This window comes from Phoenix dactylifera, chromosome 10, assembly GCF_009389715.1.
Source record: "Phoenix dactylifera cultivar Barhee BC4 chromosome 10, palm_55x_up_171113_PBpolish2nd_filt_p, whole genome shotgun sequence".
NCBI lineage: Eukaryota > Viridiplantae > Streptophyta > Magnoliopsida > Arecales > Arecaceae > Phoenix > Phoenix dactylifera.
Window position 1 is genome coordinate 14,005,932 of NC_052401.1, and position 23,975 is coordinate 14,029,906.

General features: G+C 37.5%; 2 protein-coding genes across 2 annotated transcripts; one reads left to right on the plus strand and one right to left on the minus strand.

Annotated features, from left to right (window-relative positions):
* The first annotated feature begins 7,987 nt into the window (after window positions 1-7,987).
* Window positions 7,988-20,449, plus strand: LOC103724123 (eukaryotic translation initiation factor 3 subunit H). The gene is made up of 12 exons (XM_008815284.3): window positions 7,988-8,097; window positions 8,232-8,311; window positions 11,150-11,266; window positions 11,410-11,513; window positions 12,325-12,391; window positions 14,005-14,138; window positions 14,224-14,272; window positions 14,524-14,595; window positions 14,684-14,785; window positions 14,879-14,946; window positions 18,706-18,858; window positions 20,119-20,449. The coding sequence occupies exons 1-12, from the start codon at window positions 8,088-8,090 to the stop codon at window positions 20,174-20,176; spliced, it is 1,014 nt and encodes a 337-aa protein (XP_008813506.2). The 5' UTR covers window positions 7,988-8,087; the 3' UTR covers window positions 20,177-20,449.
* Window positions 20,450-21,523: 1,074 nt separating this feature from the next.
* Window positions 21,524-23,722, minus strand: LOC103724125 (photosystem I reaction center subunit XI, chloroplastic). The gene is made up of 2 exons (XM_008815285.4): window positions 23,415-23,722; window positions 21,524-22,162 (listed from the first exon to the last, which is right to left on the minus strand). Exons 1-2 carry the CDS (start codon window positions 23,580-23,582, stop codon window positions 21,671-21,673), a joined length of 660 nt encoding a protein of 219 aa, XP_008813507.2. The 5' UTR covers window positions 23,583-23,722; the 3' UTR covers window positions 21,524-21,670.
* Window positions 23,723-23,975: the final 253 nt, after the last annotated feature.

The window sequence follows — 23,975 nt, forward strand, 5'->3', positions numbered from 1 at the left end:
AAAAAGAAAAAAAAGGGGGGATTGAAGTTTGTGGGTAACTTCACTGCAAACCCTCACAAGACAACACTCGTCCACTAGGGTAACCTAGGGGTTTAAAGGCTTGTTGCACGTGCTAAGTACAATCGTAATACTCTACGGAAATGAGTATTTATCTTAGTATATTTATATAATAAATTACACTTTTGCACTCTCATTTTTGCACTAAATTGCTAGAGACTAGCAATAAGCTAGTTGGGGGGTGTGATGAGAGCACAAAAGTGCAATCATCGTACCACCTTAATTAGTATTATAGTTAATTTTTAATGATAAAATTAATGAATTAACATTGTATTTGTGTTTGAGTGCAAGGAATCTAAGAGACCCAATAACATTGGGTTTGAGCCCAATGCTCGACAGCCCGAGCTCAACAAATTTTCCAGCTGCCATGCAAGCATGAAATCCCACGCCGTCCATCAGATCACCTTCCAAATCAGTCTCACATCAAGGCCCCGCGATTATTTCCTTCTCAACCATCCGTCCAACTAATCATCAACATCCCAAATAAATCCACTCCGTCCGCATCTTCAACGAGTCCTAGCATCCCACGGATCACGGCACCATCCCGGCCATCCATCTTTTCAGCTCCAAGGATCTCGTGATCGGCTCAACCTCCCACGCCCGTGAAGCATCCGCCCCCGTCCGACTGCAGCGTGATCCAAGCTCCTCTCAAATCCCAGCTTCCAGCCGGATCAGCCTCCAAATGATCCCGAGCGATCTCCAAGCCTCCGACGTCGTGTCCGTGATCCGCGTCACTCCCAGGCACCTGTTCGAACGCAGTCCAGCTTCTCCAAGTGATCCCGCGGCTAGCGTTGCAACCTCCCATCCACCGAATCTACGTTCCCCCCTCTTCCGTGATCCCAGCACCTCACAGTTGATCCAAGCCGTGAACGCCTCCTCCCAGCTCCTCCGCCGCCAAGCATCACGTCCGAGCCGTAATGATCCAAGGCGCCATCCACGGATCCGTTCCTCCCAGCACCGATTCCGGCCGCCCGTTTCAAAGATCCACAGCTTCATCCCGTGCGGAAACTAGGGAGAAGAAAGGATCCCACACCCGCTTCCAATCCGGCGTCCACAGAGCTTCCGGTGATTCCGCATCTCTTCCGGATTTGAAATCCCAAGCGTCTGCATCCACGGATCACGTCGGCCGATCCACCTCCCCGAGATCCCGCGCCCGTTTCTCCTCCTCTCCATGCTGTGGCGATTTATAAGAAGGGGAGAACGAGAGGAGGAGAGGAGCTCGGCTGGGTGGTTGGTTCCAAAGAAGAGAGGAAAGAGGCCGGCGGGTCCAAGGAAACAGGGGAGCTCTTTTGGAAAGAAGAAAAAAAAAAAAAGGGAAATGAGTATTTTATTTTCCACTGTGAGAGAGAGAGAGAGAGGGAAAAGAGAAGTAATTTATTTTTGTTTTCTTTTCTTTATTTTATTTGCAAAATAGAACGAGTATTAGGCCTCTAATCTCCATTTTTTTTGTAATCAGTTTTCCTCTTTATGAAATCCATCAATTTTCTTTCATGCAATCCCTGTTCTAGATTCGAGTTAATTTCTATTTTCTTTTTATGAAATCTTTTAATTTTTCTTTTTATGCAATACATTAAATCTTCCTTTATGCAATTTGTGTTCACTTCAAGCTTCTTGTTTTCATCCATTTTAATTTATGCCAAAACTCTTATTTGATTAATTAAATAAATGCTTTTCGAATTTAAATACCTGTCTTTTAGTTAATTTCAATTAAAAAAATATTCTCCGGTAGACTAGAAAATCCATCAACATCCTCAAAATAATGTATTTCTTTTATCATTCAAAAATTGATTTTGAATCCGAGTGAACGTTCTAATTTTTATGCAACTCCAATCGCCTCCCTGTGGATCGACCTCTTACAACCACTGTTCTTCGAGTAGGAAAGGTAAGAGTAGAAATTTAATTTAACTTTTGTTCGTCGGTTCTAACAACGATCTGTCTAGTATATTTTTAGGTGGACAGGAAAGGACGAACAGTTAGCTTCAACCCAACTTCCATTGGAGTGCTTACAGGTGAAGCATTTTCCATATGAAACTTCTTCAACAAATCACGTGCATATTTCTTTTGAGATATAAGAATTCCATCTTTATTCTGCTTTACCTCAATTCCAAAGAAGAAATGAAGAAGACCCATGTCGGTCATCTCAAACTCATGCATCATATTTCTTTTAAAATCTTCACATATGCTAAGATTATTGCCGGTAAAAATTAAGTCATCAACATAGAGGCAAATGATAAGAATATCACCATGAGTGTTCTCCTTTGAGTAGAGTGTGTGCTCAAAAGGACACCTTTTGAAGCCATTTTTTAGAAAATACCCATCAATCCGACTATACCAAAACCTTGGAGCTTGTTTTAGGCCATATAAAGCTTTGTTGAGCCGGCAAACCTTGTTCTCTTCACCTTTCTTCACATAACCCGGTGGTTGGTCAATGTATATCTCCTCTTCTAGAACTCCATTCAAAAATGCCGATTTGACATCCATTTGAAAAACTTTCCAACTTCTTTGTGCCGCCAAAGCTAGAACCATGCGGATTGTTTCAAGGCGAGCAACAGGAGCGAAGACTTCATGGAAATCAATTCCATATTTTTGCTTGTACCCTTTTGCAACAAGTCGTGCTTTGTATTTTTCAACTTCTCCATTTGCATTTAGCTTTGTTTTGTATACCCATTTCACACCAATAGAATGCTTACCACTTGGAAGCTCCATAAGTTCCCAAGTGTTATTTCTTTGAATAGAATCAATTTCTTGATCCATAGCATGCCTCCACTTGTCTTCTTGAGATGCTTCTTCAAAAGTAAGATGATCGGCATCAGCAAATAAAGCAAAATTAGTCATGTCTTCTTCAGAGAGTCTCCTAGACATTTCATAAATGTCCCTTATGCTTTTGGTTTTTCTTGGAGCATTTGAATCACTTGAGGATGATGATGAGGATGGAGAAGAAGATGAAGAGGAAAGTGGGGTTATATCCTCTTCATTTCTTGCACCATCACCACCATTCAATTCTTTGTCTTCATTAACATCAACCATGATTGATTCTTCATTCCTATGGTCGCCATCCCAATCCCAAGATTCTTCTTCATTGAAGTTGACATCTCGACTAATGATAATTTTCTTGGTGATGGGATTGAACAACTTATAGACTTTGGAATTTTCACAATAACCAAGAAGAATGCACTTTTCAGATTTGTCATCTAGCTTGCCTCTTTTCTCATCCGGCACATATGAATAAGCAATACTACCAAATACTCGTAAGTGACTAACACAAGGTTTAAAACCACTCCAAGCTTCTTGAGGAGTTTTCCCTTGAACACTTTTGGATGAAGCACGATTCAAGAGATAAACCGCACATGCCACAGCTTCCGCCCAAAAATGATTGCTTATTCTCTTTGATTTGAGCATACTTCTAGCCATCTCCATGATGGTTCTATTTTTTCTTTCGGCAACGCCATTTTGTTGTGGAGTGTATCGAGTTGTGAGTTGATGCCAAATGCCATTTGCTTTAAAATAATCTACAAACTCATGAGAAATGTACTCACCACCCCGATCGGAACGCAAAGTTTTTAGCATGAAACCACTTTGCTTCTCGACCAAGGCTTTAAAGGTTTTGAAAAAACCAAGAACTTCTGATTTTTCTTTGAGAAAATACACCCATGTTTTTCTACTGAAGTCATCAATGAATGTGAGAAAGTATCGGTTACCTCCAAGAGAAGTTGTCCTCATAGGTCCACAGAGATCTGAGTGTACCAATTCAAGAGGCTTTGATGCACGCCATGCTTTTCCTACCGGAAAAGAGTGTCGATGGTGTTTCCCAAGTGCACATCCTTCACAAACTTGATCATGCATAATGATATTAGGCATGCCACGCACCATATGATTCTTACGCATATGAGTTAAAGTGGAAAAACTCAAGTGCCCATAGCGCAGATGCCATAGCCATGATGAATCTTTGATGATGGTGTTGAAGCAAGGAAGACCTCCATGTTGCATCTTCAATGGAAACATTTTGTTTGGAGTCATTTTCACCTTGGCAATAAGAGCATTGTTCATGTCTTTAATTTCACATGAATCATCTTTGAATTGAATATTGTGCCCCTTCTTTAAAAGTTGCCCAACACTTAAGAGATTGTGTTTTAGGCCAGGAACATAGAAGACATTAGCCATACGCTTAATGTCACCATTCTTGGTATGGACAAGAATATCTCCGCTTCCTTTCACCAAAAGCTTATTATCTTCCCCCGTGACTTCACTTTGGAGAGATTCATCCAAAGTTGCAAAAGCATTTCTATTCCCCGTCGTGTGATTACTACAACCACCATCAAGATACCAAACATCAAGAGAATTAGATTCTTGTGCCGAACAGGCAAAAAAAAGAGTACCTTCTTCTTGAGTTTGATCTTTCTCTTGCATAAAATTTGTCTCCTTGTTATTTTCTTCTGTCATTTTCTTTCTACAAAACTTGATAGTGTGGCCAAACTTTTGACAATGATAGCATTGAACTTGAGATAGAGAAGATCGACCTCTGCCTCTTCCTCTTCCACTTCCTCTTGTGTTGAAAGATGATCCATATTCTTGTACTTGATTTCTTTCTCTAATGTTTCTTCCTCTTCCAAGATTTCCACGCCCCCCACGTTGGCCACCTCGAATTGAAGTTTGTGCTTGAAAGGCTTGCTCAAGTGAGGGTGGAGTAGCTTGAACAATACGATGCCCATGAGCTTGTAAAGAACCTAAAAGACTTTCCATGGTTAGAGTGGATAAGTCTTTTGATTCTTCGATGGCCACAACAACATGATCAAATTTTCTTGTCATACTTCGTAGAATTTTCTCTACAACTCTTTGTTCTTCAACTTGGTCACCATTTATCTTCATTTGATTGACAATAGATGTGACACGGTTAAAGAATTCTTCAACCGTCTCATTCTCCTTCATTCGCAACATATCAAACTCACTCCTTAGAGTTTGCAAACGAACCATCTTAACTTTTTCAGATCCTCTATAGGCAACATATAGAATTTCCCAAGCTTCTTTTGCGGTGGTAGCTTGAGAAATCCTCTCAAAGATAACCTCATCAACGGCTTGATAAATAAAAAACAACGCCTTTTTGTCCTTCTTGCGATTGTCCTTCAACTCATGCAATTGTTGTTGAGTAAGAGAGGCTTCATTATCGAAGTCGACAAAACCCTTCTCTACAATATCCCATAATTCTTGGGATCCATAAAGAACCTTCATTTGAAGACTCCATTGGCTATAATTCTTTCCGGTGAATTTGGGAAGTTGTGGTTGCAACATATGGGAAGACATCAAGATAAACTTGTAACCTTGCTCTGATACCAATTTGTTGGAATCAAACAAATTTTGTGGGAAGAAAACAAGAGAAGAAAGTTGTTCTCTTGATGAATAGTGAAAATAGCAAGCCAATGGGTTGTACTACAAATGAACTTTTCTTCTCAGGTTCTCGTATATTTAAAACAACAAGTTACATGACCCTTATATAGGCCCTCCAAAGCTAATCGAGATTAAGAGTATTAATTTCGTTAGCATTCCCTAAGCATCAAATAACCACCTAATAAAGAGAAAAACCATCTCCCCATGCCACTCGGGAAACCAAAAGACATTTGACGCTTAGGAATTACAAATATAGGGAAACAACACATCATAAATGACTTGGGAAAATAAAAGGTCTAGCTTAATTTCTAACAATGCTCACAAGCATTATGCTTGAGATGAAGACGTTGTTTGTGGAGTTTTTGACCACGTCTCTAAGTGGGAGATTTATTAAGCGATGGAGCCGTATCCAACTCCATCCTACTAATCTTTCATGCCACACATCGCCATGCCATTGAAATCACGGTAGAAGACCTTATCTTCTTAACAGGATGCGATAAAGTTACGTGGGGGACGCCGATGTGTGCGGGTTCTGCAATAGAACAAAGGAACAACTGATTTCTAAACAGGTGACGAGAACAATGATAATGGCTCCTTCCTGATTTGTGGGGTTCGTGAGTGCACTGTAGAGAAAAAAAAAGAAGAGAAGAACGTGAGTTCTTGGGTTGTTTTCTTTGGGAAGTAAGCTGTTTCCTCCCTTGTTTCTTTTTTTTGTTCTCTTCCCTTGTTTTTTGTACTCTCCTCAACAAATAGAAAAGCATCAGCAGGATCTTCGTGGACGTAGCCCAAACTTGGGGTGAACTACGTTAAAATCTGGTGTATTCTTGTGTTTTGCTTGTTGTTTTATTCCTCCAACTCTATTTTTCATACCATTCCATCTCCTTACAATCTGGTGGTGGCATTATCATGTCAAATGTAAATTTCTCTGGTGTTTGAAGAAGTTTGACAAATTCTTTGCTAATAGTTTTTTAGAATGTTGAAATTGTTCTTGAACAAATCTATTATTAACTCTATAGCTCAAGGTAATAAACAAATAGCCATTGTTTCTTCAACAATCATGTCTCAAGTACTTGTCAAACCATACTTGTCCCTAAATAAATTGTGAAGATTTTGAAATACATATGTCTCCATATGAAATTACTCGTAGCATCTATTGCTAGGTCTATGCATAATATCCATAACCTATATACGACGAAGAATCTCTGCATAGCACCTTATAAATATATGTGAAAAAAATAATTAACACATGCAACTATACTAGTTAGTATAGATGCGTCAAGCTTAATATCACTTTCATTATTCTCCTATTCAATATCATCCTCAAGTTGAAAATAATCAACCTATTCATCCTCGTAACTATCGTGAGGACGTTCCTCATATATTTAGTGAAAAGTTAGATTTCTATTTAAGTAGGGAGAGAATGATATATGCATCCTACAACTTCGGCTACATATCATCACCACTTGTCCAACTATAAGCAAGCAATGTCTATTATAGTTGTAGCATGTTTTTACGAGATTCTACCATTGACTTTGATTATAACTGATGCAACATTGAATTTATATGTATTCACATGTGAAATCCTAATTATCTTTTAGTACAATTCTTTGTGCAAGCCTGATAATCATGACAATAAACCATGACAACTAACCAATCCCTATTTCTACTATTGTTTGTTAAAATAAGAATTCCATGCCTACTTTAGATACATAATAGCTAGAACTGATAAAATGTCATTCAGCTATGCCACATGCAAGCTTCCAAATATATAGAGACCATAAAATTTAACTACCATTTCAAGATGCAATTATCTTCAAGAACCTTGACCCTAGAAGCCTATTCATTGCAATTTTTATGGTTATTTGCTGGAGGATGTGTTTTTTTTTTCCATCATTACATGTGCTTTGCTATTCTGAATCATCATTTTTATATAGTTATGTGCACTATTCTTAGTTCCATCAAGGTAGCCTCCACTAAAATCAAAATGATGTCCAATGGTGAAGTCCATTTTGCCTAAAACGTCTAGATCCAAATTTTTGAGTCTAGCATGTGGACACATGCAATTGATGCAGGACTAACCAAGTAGGGATGATGGCTTACATATATGTCATCAGCATGAATTCACAAGAAACAACAACAACTGAAAATAAGTTAAAAAGAAAGAAAAATTTTTGGTCATAAAGAGCCATGAACCCATGGAATGGCCCTGGCTTTCTGAGATGCCTTTAGATCTTGGATCCTAGGGTTTCTCCCCAATAGAAACCAGTAAGAGCTGAGAGAAGATTAGAAGAAGTCTGTCTCTCCTCTTCTGGGAGAAAAGACCCATCAAGGGTTTCCGAAACCCCAATTGCTTCATTTTAAGCAGCTTTATCTCTTAATTTTAAGCGTGGGCCCTCGATCAGAGCATTCTTGGCCCTCTGATCTCATATGAACGGCAAAGATGTCTTCTATGAGGTTAACTTCAAAATACGGCGCCATGTGATTTGGCCATGTGGGGCGTTTCTATTTGTCAAAAAGGCTGTTTGCTGTTATGAATTAACACGACCGACTCCTCGTCGTGATAAAACCAAGATAAAAGCCCTAGAGGCGACTCCTTTGTTGCTGGGGTATTGCCGTGACCTATTTCCTCCCGTATAGCTGCGATTCCTATGGCGAATAGTAAGAAAACATCATCTTTTTTTTCTTTGTTTTTGGATCTCTTTCTCGGTACATTTCAGTATAAATCCTCCTTTTGGATCCTTCTCTTTAGTTTTTTTTGGGGTAAATTTTTGATTCTGGTTTTGGTTTCGAAGCTATGGCGAAATCCTTTCTTCAAGCCGTATCGTCAGAGGATGTGGCTTCGCCTCTCCGGGTTGTTCAGATGGAAGGGCTGGTAAGTATCAAACTGATTCTTTTTTTTGTTGCAATTTTTGCATGTATTATGCGTCTCTTTTTTTTTTTATAATTTCTCGTTGCAATTGGATGACTTCACTACTATTTTGTATCAGATAATACTTTAGATTAGTATTTCAATGGTGTTAAAATTGAGTCACAGCACCTTTTTTTCCCCTTACATAGGCTTAGTTCTTTCTCAAAGATTGAATTGGCGACCATAGCCTGTAAACTTGGTTCTAATATAGGAGAGTTGCTGGAAATTGCTGGAGAAACTATTTTAAAGATGTCTCTTGTTTATTTTTTTCTCCATTGTGGCCAAAGATTATCGGTACTGCTTGGCAGTGGTTGTAGTTTGAGATGGATGGCAAATTGAATCTGTTTCCTTTTGTTTGCCAATGTGCGACTGATGGATGCCTGTGAGGATATTGGAAAACTATTGCTAGGCAACAACTAGGTTCGTTATGTTTTATGGGTTTCATATGGGGATTGTGTAAATAAGAAAGTAAATGTACATGGATGAATGTAGCACAGACGAGGATGCTGAGGTACATGCCATAAAACCTTAAAGGATGAATCTGGAAATGCAGAAGCTGACAGGTAGAAAATTAGGTTTCAAAATGCAATGAGGATTTACGGGGGCTGATAAGTTAGGAGGAGAGAGGTAGGCTTAAAATTATTGGATGGATGGGAGGCATAGAAAAAGAAAAGTCATTTTGAGATATGTCATTGTTTATCTTATTATTTGTTGAAACTTATACCAATTAGTAGATTGATAAGTTGATGCACAAAAGCATTTGTTTTCCTCTTGTTATACCGGGCCCAATATCACCTCAGAACCATGCTTAGAGACCACTTGCAGGTATGCAAGGTATCTTCAATATAACATTGAAACAGAAGGTCTCAAGTCCAAAGCTACATGCAGCCATGTTGAATCCTCTTTTTTTTTGTATGGCATTGGATTCCATGTGCCTTTTCCTGCTTTGGCCTAATGTTTACATGACATCCCATGTTAGTCCTGAGTTGGCTTATGTTCGAAGCCCTTGATCGAGTTGGTTTGTAGTATCGGCTGAGTTTAGTCTAGATAGTGTTGGACTGGAAAACCTAATGAAGGAGGTGCATTAGGGAAGTCTGTTTAGTAGTTTTGGCGTTAGGTAGTATTGAGGTTTATATCATACATATTGAGGTTTATATCATATACATCTAATTATAGGAAAGAGTAGACCGGATCCAATTCATCACTACTCTGTGCAGCATTCAGCTGGTATATTGGTTACAGCTGATGACTCACGGCAATTCATGCATTAATTAGTTTAATTAGCTAGTTTGAGTTCTAGTGGAAGTGTAGAGTCGACATAAACATCCTCATGTCTTGTGGGAGCCATAAAAACCTTGTACTCAATTTAAATCATGTCAATTAATGTTCTAAGGTTAAGTTCTCAATAGGTATTTCATAATGCTCTGTAGTTATTTTTTAGGACCAAGGTTCGCTCTCTTGGTATCAGACCCTATATCGGTACGATGTTGGTATAGTGTCAGTATGCTTAGTATGAGGATTGGCATAGGCTTGGTACACTCCTATGTGGAGTCTTGGTTTGATGCTGGCACAATACGTATGCCCAGTATGAGGTGGTACATACTAGTATAATGAACCATGCTTAAGATCTAGGAAGCAATTTGAGGATTCCAAAGGTGTGACATTCGAGGATCTTTGCCATGGAGCTAGTGTGTTGGTTTTAACTTTGGAAGCCTGAGAGAAGACTTGTGCAATGATGATTCTATCAAGGTAAGGATTGCCGCAACAATTTTAGCATCCATAGCCTGGTATATACATACAGTGGGAGCTACAACTTTTAGAAGCCCATGACCTAGTATATAACATGTGACACTACATGTACCATTAGAGAACCAGGAATTGTTATATTTAGTCATATGCTTTTGATCCAAGAAGATGGAGATGCTTTTTTCTGATTCTTTTATAGGAGTGTAATTGATGATGTCAGTACACAACTCTGGCTTCATCAGGATTCAGAAACTTAATTCTAGCAAAAATAGTTCGCTTATCAGATGCTGAGCGGTCGTTCAACCGCAAATAAGAATCCTGGCTTTCAACCAGGAAGTGGGAATGCCATCTTCTCCTAATGATCCAATGTTCTGCTTTCCTCGACTAGTTATGCCATTCAAAGTCGTTAGATTGAGTCAAGATTCTACCTAAGCCGAGCCCATTATGCTTATGTGACTACATGAGTAGTTAAATGGGTTTGCATCATTTGGTCACTTCAGCATGTTGATTGCATATCAGCACTATGTCAAACATGTCAGGAAACTTTTATTCAACTTTTCTTCATTATGACAGTAGCTTCCAAATTTTTTTGAAATAATAAGGAGTGCAAGATAAAGTGAGCTTGATTCAAAATCCTAATGAACATTTTTAATCTTAAAACCCAGGTTTGACTGCTTGGTACTGGGTCTTATACTGATACTTTACTAGTATGGCATGATAAGACATGGTACACCCCACACTAATACATGGTAAGAGTGCTAAGCCTGGAATAGTACTCATTACAATGTGTCTGTATGGTACCATATTGAACTCCTATACTACTGGTTCCCTCTTTGTATAGTATGGTAGCCTAGCATGATCCGATATCTTAAACCTTGCTTAAAACTATGGACAAAGTAATTTTTTTCTTTTAATTAGCATGCTATGGATATCTTGTTTTATCTTTCTCGAATTTTCTTGCTTCATGTGCTAGTTAGGCCCAATGATGAGGGAAGCTATACAAAACAGTAAATATGCTAATTATTTCTTTTATTATTCTCATTTGGCATTATCCAGGCTATCTTAAAGATAATTAAGCACTGCAAGGAGTTCTCGCCAGCGCTGGTTACGGGCCAACTTCTTGGTTTGGATGTTGGTAGTGTTCTTGAAGTGACTAACTGCTTTCCTTTTCCGGTATGTGACAAAATTTTCAATTTGAATTCCAAACTAATTGAGTATGAGCATTTCATTTGGCAGGGAGGGGGGATGGTTGATGTTTAAGAGGGTTATCTCGGTCTTTTCTGTGCTGTTGATTTTCCTTGTACTAACATGTGCAGATTAGAGAAGAAGATGAGCAGATCGAAGCAGATGGGGCCAATTATCAGCTTGAAATGATGAGATGCTTAAGAGAGGTCAATGTAGACAATAATACCGTAGGATGGTATGTTCATTTTTTTGTCTTTTGGAATTATTACTAGGAAGGCTTCCGTATGCTGTCTTTCTGTAGTTGTGATTGACAGATGATGTGAGGTTCATCACTATGTTGTAAAAAATAATACCCACAATCTGCCATTCTTTCAGGTCTTAAAATTAAATGCCATTATGGACATCACTTATGCAATTCATAGTTTGTGAATATTTTAGAGTTTTGATACAAATATAATTGAGGTTAATTGAGCTCATGATCTTTAATATAGCCCTGGAAGAATATTAACTATTACTTGTTACTCAATGACATTTTGAAATTCAAATGAAAAAAATCTTAAACCCTTGGAAAACGTTAATTGTTGTGACATTAATGTGGCATGCTGGGATGTAGATCTTTCCTTAAATTATGGGGTTACCAGTTGGGCTAATAATAACTAGCAGTAAAACTAATATCAGGAGGAGGATCACTGACATTTGCAGTATCTTTCCAGGTAACAGGCTCATACATGAATTTTTTGATTATGATGAAGAAATTATAGCCTGTACATGGTATACATTATAGTATATTTAAATAAATGCTTGTGAAGAAAAATTCACTAGCATGTATTTTTTAACGTGGTGAAAAAAACTCAGCCTTTAGTTAGTTCATGTTCTGATCATTGTTACAGAAATTTAATACTTGTTCTGTGCACGCAGCAAATATTTTTTTTTTAAAAAAATTCTTATTTGAAATGGCAACATTAGTAGCTCTTAATATGATATGTCATTGAGTTTTTCTTTTAATCTCTTGTTTGCTCCATTTGGTGATTGAACTCAATTTTCAGGTATCAGTCAACTTTGCTGGGATCTTTTCAGACTGTGGAGCTGATTGAAACATTCATGAATTATCAGGTGATGCAAAAACCTTGGTGTCAGTTATTTGTAATATAGTTTCTTCTTGATTTTATTGTAACTGCTTGTCTTTAGAAGAATTCCGAACTTCGAGATTGTTTCATTGATGTTAAATGAAATGATGGAAAGCTAGATCTGATTGGCTGGGAATTTGCATCACATACTTGGATAGGATAATGTAAATATTTTCCCATATTTTCCTTATAAGTTTCTTTTTCAGTGAGAATTATACAAAGAAGGTAGCAAAATTCTTCATATTTTCTTTGGGATTCTTTTGTTGTTTTGGTAGAGGAACTTTTTCCTTTTCTTTCTGCTAGCTATTTTCTTAGTTTAATGGCTGAAATTGTTGTTACGAAGAGTAAGATGGATCAACTGGAGTGGTATTCATAAGTCTTTGTGATTACTATATTTAATGAAGGTTAAAGTCAACAGTCACTGTCAAGGTTCGCCGTTTCGATACCAAACCTCGTACTAGTGCCACACTAGAACAATGTCGGTACGGTATGGTACAGAATTTTTTTGGCATATCGAGTGTCGGTACGCCACCCGTACCGAGTACTAGTACCAAACGGTATGGTATGGTACACCATACCATGGTACGATATACCATGGTTACTGTAATGCTGAAGAATGTTTTGCAATGAGAATGGTTTAGCTTATAAGATGAGCACTATCTTATGTTGAATGTTAAAGTTTGCATGGTTGATATATGGAGGATAAATAACTAGGTACACGAATGAACATAGCAGAGGACAGTACCAATATGGAATATAATGATGGAGAACAGTGTTAGATGGTAGTTGCATGCACCATGAAACATTTGGAAGGTGATACAAGGAGCAAAAAAGATCAAAGCAGGCCTCCTCATAACTGTAGGGACTTGGATTTGTTACATGGTCATAGTAAGAGAAAGAAACATCCAAGTAAACCTTATTCACATTGAATTATATCTCAGTAGGAATTAAATGGTAAAAATAGAATTAATTACTGTCCTCTACGACTTGAGATGAGGCTTATCTGGGGTCAGAATTGGATTTGCAAGGGACTTTGCTGGTGAACTGGGGTGGGTTGAAATTTGATATCAGCGGGCCTATTATACTTCTTGAATTGATGTGTCTAAGTATAATAAATTATGAAGTTATTTAAGAAAGAAGGGGCACAATACTTTTTCATTTGAAAGAATTTAAAGAAAATTTGAGTTTTATGCTGATGAGAAGTTTGTTGTCCTAAAATATGGATTCCTAGCTTGAATTGTACTAAGGTGATTTAAGTATCACAGAACAAGAAATTAGACAATATTTGACTCTTATGTCAATTTGAATGGCGTTCTTAGATGTTGGGCACTTCTATCAGTTAGGTGTTGATATGTAGCAAGCTCTCGATTATCTAGGCATGGATACCTAGACCCAAATACTTAGGGATGCTGGCTGGAACTTGTTTTGTTCTTTTAATCTGGCATTAAGTAGGAATGTTCTTGTGATGATACATTATATACATGTGCTGGTTCCTTGGGGTTTTATTGTGTTATTGAGGTGATGGTCATGATACAATTATCTTCATTTTAGTGATTTCGTGCCATTGTTTTGCTAATTTGTATGACACCTTTTATGCAGGAGAATATTCGACGATGTGTTTGCATTGTATATGACCCATCAAGGTCCAATCTAGGGGTTTTAGCTCTCAAGGCCTTGAAGCTCACAGATTCATTTATGGATCTTTACCGAAAGAACAACTTTACTGGAGAAAAGTATGGGTTAATTGTTCTAGGTTCAGTTATTTACAAACATGACCTGTAATGACATCCTCATGCAACTGCTTTTTTTCTATTGTAGGTTGCGGGAAAAGAAATTGTCATGGGTGGATGTCTTCGAGGAAATACCTGTATGTTGTTTCTGTGTGTTCTTTCATTTTAGATAGCCGGACTTGTATTTTATGTATTTTGTGAATTAGGAAGCTGCAGATATGCATATGCTTTTGAATCTTTTTCTGGTAAATATGCCTCTGATCTGCCATGTTTAAGAGGTCTTTAGGAAAGCATATAGTCTCCATCGTTTTCTCTTACGATAGGTCCTTGGGGAAGCATGTATTCTTCATTTCTTTCTCTTATAGTTCATATATTTCCTGCCTTGCAGATTAAAGTTTCTAACTCTGCACTTATTAGTGCATTCATGACAGAACTGGAGCCTGAATCCCCTGTTACTCAGGTCTGATAATTTGTCCTATAAGAAGGAGCTCCATTAATTCTCATCCTGTTCTTTTTTAATTAATAACATGCCAAATTTTCTGTGACAGTGTGATTATGATCGTCTAAAATTATCCACTGCTCCATATATGGAAAGAAACTTGGAATTTTTGATTGAATGCATGGAAGATGTTAATTCTGAACAAAATAAGGTTTGATATGTCCTCTTAAGTGCTTTTTTTATAGCTCTCATGATGCAATCAGTTGTCAACTCTGTTCCATTAAATACTCTATTCCCCTTTCAGTTCCAATATTATTATCGGAATCTCTCACGACAACAAGCGCAGCAACAAGCATGGCTTCAGAAGCGAAGGTAAGTGCAATCACATATCCAACTTGTATTATTGTATCATCACAGGGTTTGTAGGTCTCTATTATCAATTCAAGAGCATTTACTAAACATCCAATTTTAAGTTCGTGCATTCAATTCAGTAAAATGGCCCCTAAAAGTAAGACCAAGTTATGTCTGCCACCAAAAACAGGATTACTAATTTTGAGAATTAAGCACTTGAAGTTGTAGTTATAGGACTTGAACATGCATTAAATTAAGTTTCCCCATGTAAATGTCACAAGATGATAACACATATATTTTAAGAAAAGGAGAGTTGAGGGCACTAAAGTGGGCAGGTATATAATGGGTGGGGTAGGGCATGGTACAGAAGCGGTCATGCACAATTTAAGAAAGGTAAAATTTAAAGATATGGATGATGCATGCAGCAAATAAGGAGGAAGGATGGAGAAAGATAGTGGAAACACCTTAATGCTTGAAATGATGGTGGACAACACTTTTGCCCATGCAGGACAAAGGATGGGTGTTGAGATATACCATGCCTTTGGATCCAAATGCAAAAATAATAAAGGGCAGCAATTTAGAAGAAAAGTGACAAGTGGGTCGCAAAGTCCTAAAGCTAGATAAAATCAGCCAATTTTCTTGATTCCATTCGTACAGTTTGTCTTATAAGATGATAGAGAGAGAGGGAGACAATGGGTGGATGTGGCTGATATTACCTATGGGTTTTTTTCATGGACTGCCGTACCACCCCGAACTATCCATACCGTACCAGGATTGAACTGGTTCAGTACACGGTACCGTGAGTGCGGACCTTAGTTTTCTTATTTTTGTGTGTTGGGATGAGGGGATGTTTATGTACACATACCAATTGATTGACAGCCCTGGTAGCTTCAGCACATAAATTACATTGGAAGGAGAAGTAAACAAATAACAAAGCATCATCGAATATCTCCAGTTTAGATTATTAAGTAACTAGGGCCTTACTGCAAAAGAAGTGTAGGAAAGCTTAACGCAACCTGAAGCTAATAACATCTAATCTACCCAAAAAGAAAGTGGCTTCCCAGGATAAATGAAAATAAACTTAACAATATCACATACCATATGATATCAGGGTATGATTTGTGGACTATGCAGTTTCATGCTGTATCATAATGTATTGGCTTCTGCAGCATATTGGTTCAATATAATATTGCATAACTGATGTTATTAATTTATTTTTCAACTTATGCACACTGAGCTGAAGCTACCCAGAATTTTGTCTTCTTGTCTTTTGAGGCGAGGCTACATCTCACCCTCATTCCTTCTCCTTCTTCCATTCATTTGTTGTGCAGTACTTTCAACTTCGTTCTAGATGAATTTAGAATCTTTCATTTGAAGGTTTTAAAGTCAGTATTGGTTGGTAATTAAGTCCCAAAAGTCAATATTGGGTGGTAATCACATAAAAATTTTTTGCTGAGAAGAAAGAAAAAGAGAGAGAAAATCAGATCCTGGCATTCAGAATTAAAACACCAGTTTGGTTGGGTGAGACATTTTTGAGTAGTTTGAAGTTCTTTTGAACAATATTGCCATTATTATATTATATGTGTCATGGTACAAGCAAGCAAATATTTAATGATATGCATGAGATTCTATCTAAGTTAGGATACATCTCCATTAACTGTACTGGTATAGTCGCTGTATGAAAGATAAGGACAAGAATTTCAATTCCAAGTTTTTATAGGGCTTTAAATCCATAACAAGCCAAGAATTCAGTCTTTGCATGAAATGAAGGTGGGACTTTGTGCGTACATTAGGGTTCCTTCAACTTAGTTGGATAGTGAGGGCTGCACCTGTATGGTAGGTTGATAACTACCAGAGGACTCCTAGGTCTGTCTGCTCTGCATGCATTTATTCTTGCATGTGAGTGGGCCAGCAGTTTAAGGGGCTATGCTTTTCAATTACTATGAAAACCAAAGTTGCTGTTTATGTTGATAATTTTGGTGTAGCATTGGACTTAATACTTACTACAATATATATACATATATGTATGAGAACATACTGATTCATGCATATATATGAATGGCTTGTGATTTTCAGAAAGTGTCTGTTTCTTTTATGTCTTAACATAGGCTGATATCCTTGAGTCTAAGAGTTGTTGCCTCCATTGCTGATTTACTGTATTTTCAAATGGGAGATTAGTATTTGTCTATAACATATCTGGAGCCCTTTTAGGTCATGTCGATTTTCCTTCAGAACATGCTTTTCTTTGGGATCTTATAGCTTTTTAGAATCTGTAGAAGTTTAAATAAACATGGAGTTTGTGCCGCATCCTGTCTGGTGGATGATGTGGAAAGGGGAATTTGAAAGTTTTCAGGGATTGGACCTTTTACAAATTGCCAAGTATTTTCAAATCAAAAGGAAAAATAAAGAGTGAGGGATTGGTTCAGTTCCGGTGCCAATTTTTATATAGAGCTTGTTCTGTTTTTCTTGCTATTTACATGCGTTATCTGATGTATGACTTAATTTTAATGATGATAGGAGCAGCCATGATATTTATTGCAGTAATAATACTAGAACTTGTTGGTTACATCGATATGTGGTGATTATATAGTAGTTAGAAATTGAGAGGAGGTTTGTCATTGCTTTTATTTCTTATCTTTTTATTTTTAAAAATAAAATCATAGAAATCAGAGCAAAAAAATTTGATGCTATTATTTTTATTTTCTATTTTTTTAAAAAATAATTTTTATTATTTCTAGAAAAATGAAAGCATGAAATTTTATTTTTACTATTTTCAAAAATGAGGAGCTCATATTTGTACCACCACCACCTTGTCGCCATCTTGCTACTAAAATCACCGTCGACCACTATTGCCACCACTATCACTGCTGTCATTATATCTACTACTACCATTGCCACTATTGCTGCCGCCGCCACCGCTTTCACAACAACTACTACTATCATTCCCACCACCTTTGCTATATCACCACCACTATAGCCTTTGCCAAACCACCACCATCATCGCTATCACCACTGTATCATTGTAGCCCCTACCACCATTGTTGTTGCTACCACCACCACTATGGTATCTACTGTCACTGCCACCAATATTATTGCCTCAGCAGCCATCATCATATTTATATTTTTAAAATAATTGACTATACCATGTTTAGATTTTTAAAATTTAAAAATGAAATAGAAATAAAATCTGTTTTTTATTTCTGAAAATAAAAAAATAAAAGTGATGCCGAAGGGCACCTGAGATTATGTTCTTTTTATATTTCTGTTTTTGAGGTAGATATTGAGAGGTAATTCCAAGACCAAAGATTACTGGCCAACTCTTTATTCCTTTCATATTATAGTTCAGCCCTGTGCATCTGAACAGAGTGTAAAGTAGGGTTTCCTATTTTTATATATATAAAAAGTCACATCTCAAAAGCATTCAAAATGCTTTATTATTGTTTGGAAGCCTTAATACTTTTTGGTGGCTGATGGTCTAATTGGGATCTACATGCCACTAAATTGAACTTTTCGCAACCTACTTGGCCATGTATAGGCCATATTTAGGTGGACCACTACGTGCCTGATGGCAACCTTCAATGATGACTTGTATTAAAGTCTTTTTGCACTAGCAATGTGTTGTTTGAGTTTGTTGTTCAATTATTAAGCTCCTAAGACATGGCTTTTTATCCTTCAAACCTTGAGCTGGATAGTTCTTTTCTCTGACTGATGGAAGGAATTATCATTCCTGTGTGTTTGGAAAACAAGTTGTTTGTCATTCCCTCTCTTTTAATTTTATAGGACGGAGAATATGGCAAGGAAAGCTGCTGGAGAAGAACCATTGCCTGAGGAGGATCCGTCAAATCCCATATTCAAGCCAATACCCGAGCCGTCACGCTTGGATAGCTATCTCATAACAAATCAAATTGCTAACTATTGCAACCAAATTAACGGGTATGCCAATATGTTTACTGATGCAGCTTGTAATATGTTAAGCTTGTGTCAGTCCTTTCAGTTTCTGTGTCTGATCAGTATTTCTCATCTGGTGTGGAATACTACAAAGTTGATTTATATTTCAAGCATGAACATTTCAATTACTATTTTTTCCAGCTATAATGCTGCATCTGTTTGTGCCTGAAAGAAAGATGCTGTAGTCTTCTTGTCTCATGCCGACTTCTCTGGGGAATGTCAAAGTGCAATTTATTAGGGATGGACCTTGATGCACACATATAATTGACACACCTATGGCTACATCCTTGCAATTTATTATACAAGAGGAGCTACTTTAATTGGCTTGTAATATAGTAAATATATAGCTGTCATGTTTTAGCTTAGATGATGGGAGTATATTTCATGTATGCAACTTCACTTTTTAATTGGTAGCCAGAACAACCATTCGGGTGCTTTGATCATCAGTTAGATAATGAGACAATAATACTGTGTAAACTGTTGAATAGTTGACTTGAATAAAAATTAAAAGATGTGCATTTACTGGAGTGTATTTTAGCTCTCCATTAAATACAACTGCGCTACACACATCTGGGGACATCAGATATGCAAAGGAACCAAATTGAAACCTCATGTAATTCATGGTCTTTTGGGTAATGAAAAAATTTCAAATGTGTCATATAATATGGCCTGTTAGTTTTTTTTCTTTGAAACATGGCTATTTAGTTTCAATTATGGTGGAATTGCTATGTTATCTTTAGTTTTTACCATTGAAAAATAATATAGTGCCATTTTTCTAGGTTGCTCTCTCTCTCTGTGGTATCCATCTTGTCAAAATCATTCCTCTGTCTATTTCATTCTTTGGGAAGGGTTCTGCTTTCTAGAAGATGCAAAAAAGATGCCTTATGCATGGTTTTGATGTTCTCTCGAAATGTAGTGCTACTAAGTAGAATTCTCAAGAATATTTTCTTCCTATATCATTATCTTGTTTCTTGTTTCTTGTTTCTGCCATTTATTTAATTATTTACTTTTTTTGGGCATAACATTCTCAGTGGTTTCAGTTTATGCATGTTCTGAATTGTAACAAAAAGTTTTCCAGTCAATGATTCAATTGTTGATATTCATTCATGGTGCTACACAAACTGCTTGCCGGTAGCATGAAATTGATGAGACTCAAACAGGATACATCTTTATGTGAAAGCTTGTTTTAGGATTATACTTTTTTGATGATGATGATGACAGCTTGTATAAAATTAAAAATTGCAGGGTTGCGGGTCAGAGTTTCAACAAATTATTTCTAATGAAGGCTTTGCAAGATAATTGACCGAAAGGATGTACATCATGTGTTCAAGTAAATCATAGTTTGACCTGTGGAAAGTCACCTTTTTCCTCATGATATTTTTGTTATTTTTTTGGTCTCATGTTCAGTGTCGTCAAATTTTATATTGAGAGAAGTCTAATGTCAACATTGTAAACTGTTATCTTCAGTTTCTGTGGCGATAATTTTGTATTGGAACTAATATTGATATCCTTTCAAAGTGGCTGCTTAATTTGGATTAGTTAGGGGGAGGTATGTGTAAACTTTCCCACTTCCAAATTTCACTGGCGGACAACTTGGTGAACTTTACAAAGGCAAATCATCTGTCATGAGAAATTTACTTGGTAAAGTTGCTTTCTCTGGAAGAAAAACACTTCTGGATATGTATCCCAAACTTGAACCTAAGAACATTTTGTCCAATGGCAAAAAATCCCCATCCTGCCCCCTTTGATGCTCCAAAGAAAGTTTGTTGTTGTTGGGAACAATAAAAACTGAAACATAGTTTTCTTGCTCCAATATTTTTATGACGAAAGATGCTTTTGTATTCTCTCTTGTATTTGCTTGGAGCTAAGTGAGGCGATGCAAGCCAAACAAATCAAAGGGGGCGAGCCTTTTTCTTCTCTTGGGTGAAGCTCCCTTCGATCATAGAAATTAGGTTGCATAATTTTCCAGCCTTTAATCATGTCAAATGCTATGACAATGTGCAGGTGACTACGACCTTTAATCATGTGGATTTGCTCCACCCAACTATTTGGGTTGGCAATATAAGTTCATATTTGCTAATTATTTATATTAGAAGCTATCTGCATTGTTATTACAAGTATTTTCAACACCTTTCTCACATTTCCTGGTCTATCTTAATGTAGGTTTTCTTCTTTTTCTTCTTTTCTAAAAAGAAAGGCTTAGACATCCTAAACACAGACTTAGAACACCTCTCCTTGAGGGGTCTTCTCAGATCTTGTGAACCTATATATAAAACCTCCTTTAGGTGCAACATGACTACATGTTGGCTACCTAAATTTTGCTGGATGATTTCGCTCCATGATCTTTTGGTTTATTCCTCAATTTCAACTATCCTAATAACTACTACTCATTTGAGACACTTCCAGGCGTTGCCAAGGCTGCTCAATCTAATTCTTGTCATATTCATAGCCAGATGACAAGGTTGTAAAGCAGCATGAAATTTCCAATGCGTACTTTTGGTTGATCCTCTCATTTCTTCCTTAATATCCGCTTCCTCAGGAGAGGATCATAAGCATGTAGCCTTGTTATTTCTTTATTGATGCGGGGGAATATTTTTAAAATGGTTGCTCTTTTAACATCTCCAAACCTTCTTGTCACTCTTCTTATTCATGCAAGAAAGCATCACTCTTCTCGTTCATTTCTGCGTGGATTTAATGTTTGCTTATTGGTCCTTGATAATCCAAAGGTTGCCTGCACATTTCAGTCCTTTCCAAGTGGACAAATACAAATACTATTCTGAGAATGAAGACAGTCATTCTACTTAACGAAGTAGGGGAGGTTAAGGACATAGAGGAGGAAGTAAGCCCAGAAGACCCCAGAGATGCCTCCAAAGAAGAACCCGCCGCTAAACTGTGCCCACCCGTCGGCAGTCTGCAGCTTGTCGGCCTCTTTCTTCCGGCCAGTTAGCGTCAGTGATGGTGCTGTGGATGGCTCGCCCTCGTTGAATGATGCAATGCCATACATGGTCAAACAGATGCTGAGGATCACAACAAGCCCACCGGCGGCCAGTGATCCGGCAGTTCCTGCATATGGTGTGTCACGAAGTGGACCGGTCTTGACGAAGGGGCCAACGAGGAGGAAGCCGTGGGCTAGGCCAACCTCGATGCCCCGGAGCAGTGGGCTCACCGCCGTGCGGTAGGCCGGGAGGTTGGAGAGGTACCAAGCGACCAGTGGGCTCGACGTGATCGGAGTCTCGAGGCTTCCAATGAATGGATCACCATTGATGGGCTGGACTACTTGATAAGTTGGCTGCACAACTCGAAATTTACATGTAATGTCATCTCTTTGTGAACTAGTCCTAATTTCTTAGCTGAGGTAAAATATATATATATATATATATATATATATATATATATATATATATATATATATATATATATATATATATATATATATATATATATATATATATATATCAGCACTAGACCCGCTCTGTTACACCTGGAAGATCAGCAGTTGATGGTATGATACCAACTTTGTTGGCTCTAAGTGAAGTTTAAGCGCATGCAATTTTGCAGCATCCTTTTAAGATTCTTCTGAGCATTTAAGGACTCTGAATGAAGAGGTTAAACGACTTGCAGTACTTCCAATCTAATAGATATTGTTTATAAATGAGCTTAGGATAGCCGAGAACTCAAACTAAAACCCAAATCATGAAGTGATAAATGTGGTGTTTTCCAGGAGGTTAAAGATAGAATACTGTTTGGCATCTAAATACTTAATCTCACCCTCTTCCAATGGAGGAGATTCCAGGTTCAGAATATCAAATAGCATTTTCATAACATTTGGATTTTATTAATCTTTTTCAGGATAAGGTTTTTTCTTAATGAAATTCCAGGAGGAGGTTAGAAATAATAATAATTTGTCAGAAATGAAAATTCACACAGTTGATTGTTGATATATAATATCTGAATTGTCTAAAAATTAAAAATCATGTATTTTTAACGCTCCAAACTTTTAGATATATTTCAAATCTAATAAAGAGCATATATCCTGTTGAGTAGGATTTGGCAATCGACCTGGGTCAGTGTTTCGAAAACTATTTCTTTCCATAATTTCAGTCTCACTTCATGCAAAATTTAGAAATCATATAACTAGTGGAACCTGAGAGACCTGAATTCCTGGGTGCATGCATCAACCTATTCTAATTTATTTGCTGCAACCATGAAATTTTTTAGGAAGTCTAACTGAACCAAATAAGTCACTTTAGTGCTATGGAATGACTAGTTACCTAGCAATCTAATGAATGTTGTTTAGTAAACACCTTTCAAGTATGCAGTCTACAGTGAGTATATATTCTGGAAACCGATTATAGTAGAGACGAATCCCAATAAAATGAGTATGTATGTATGCATGCATGCTTGTATGTATATGATCATATTCAACTCATTAAACGAGAACACCCACTCTCCATTGACTTCGTATGCTATTCTTAATTTAGAAGAAGAAATCCTGAAATAAATAAAACTCACAGGCAAAAGTCTTATATTTTTTTCCTCACCTTCTCGGACTGGATGGCCTTAACTGTGAGGCAAGGCCTCTTTCTGGAATTCATATCTCTCAATGGCGATCCGGAAATGCCCCTGGGGGTGACGAGACCCCTAGTGCGGATCGAGAGCAAGCTGCTCTTCAGTTGGCTGGCCATGGGAGAGGCTGTTGCCGTGGCCATTGTCTGCACTTTGACTTGCGAGCGTAATTGCAGATGATAGAAATAAAAATGTTTAGAAAGAATTGGCTTCTCCTAAAACTGAATGGCTGTACCTGAAAGCTTAGATTCTGGTAGGATGAGGTGTATAATAATTTGTGCTTCTCATTGGTTGGGTGGTGTCTGCAATCCTATCCTTATCCTGTAGAAGGATGCATGCCCACCTTAGATTCTTTCTGCCACATGGTCTAATGGAAATCTGCCAGTTGTCCAACATCAGTGAAATGGAGCTCCCCATCAAAGATTTTCTAATTAACTTCACTCTTTTGGCCTCGTTGGGGATCTTATTGCCCGCTAAGTGCCAAACTTATGCACCAAGCACAGTTGACAAACGTAGCTGCAAAGACCTACATTTTG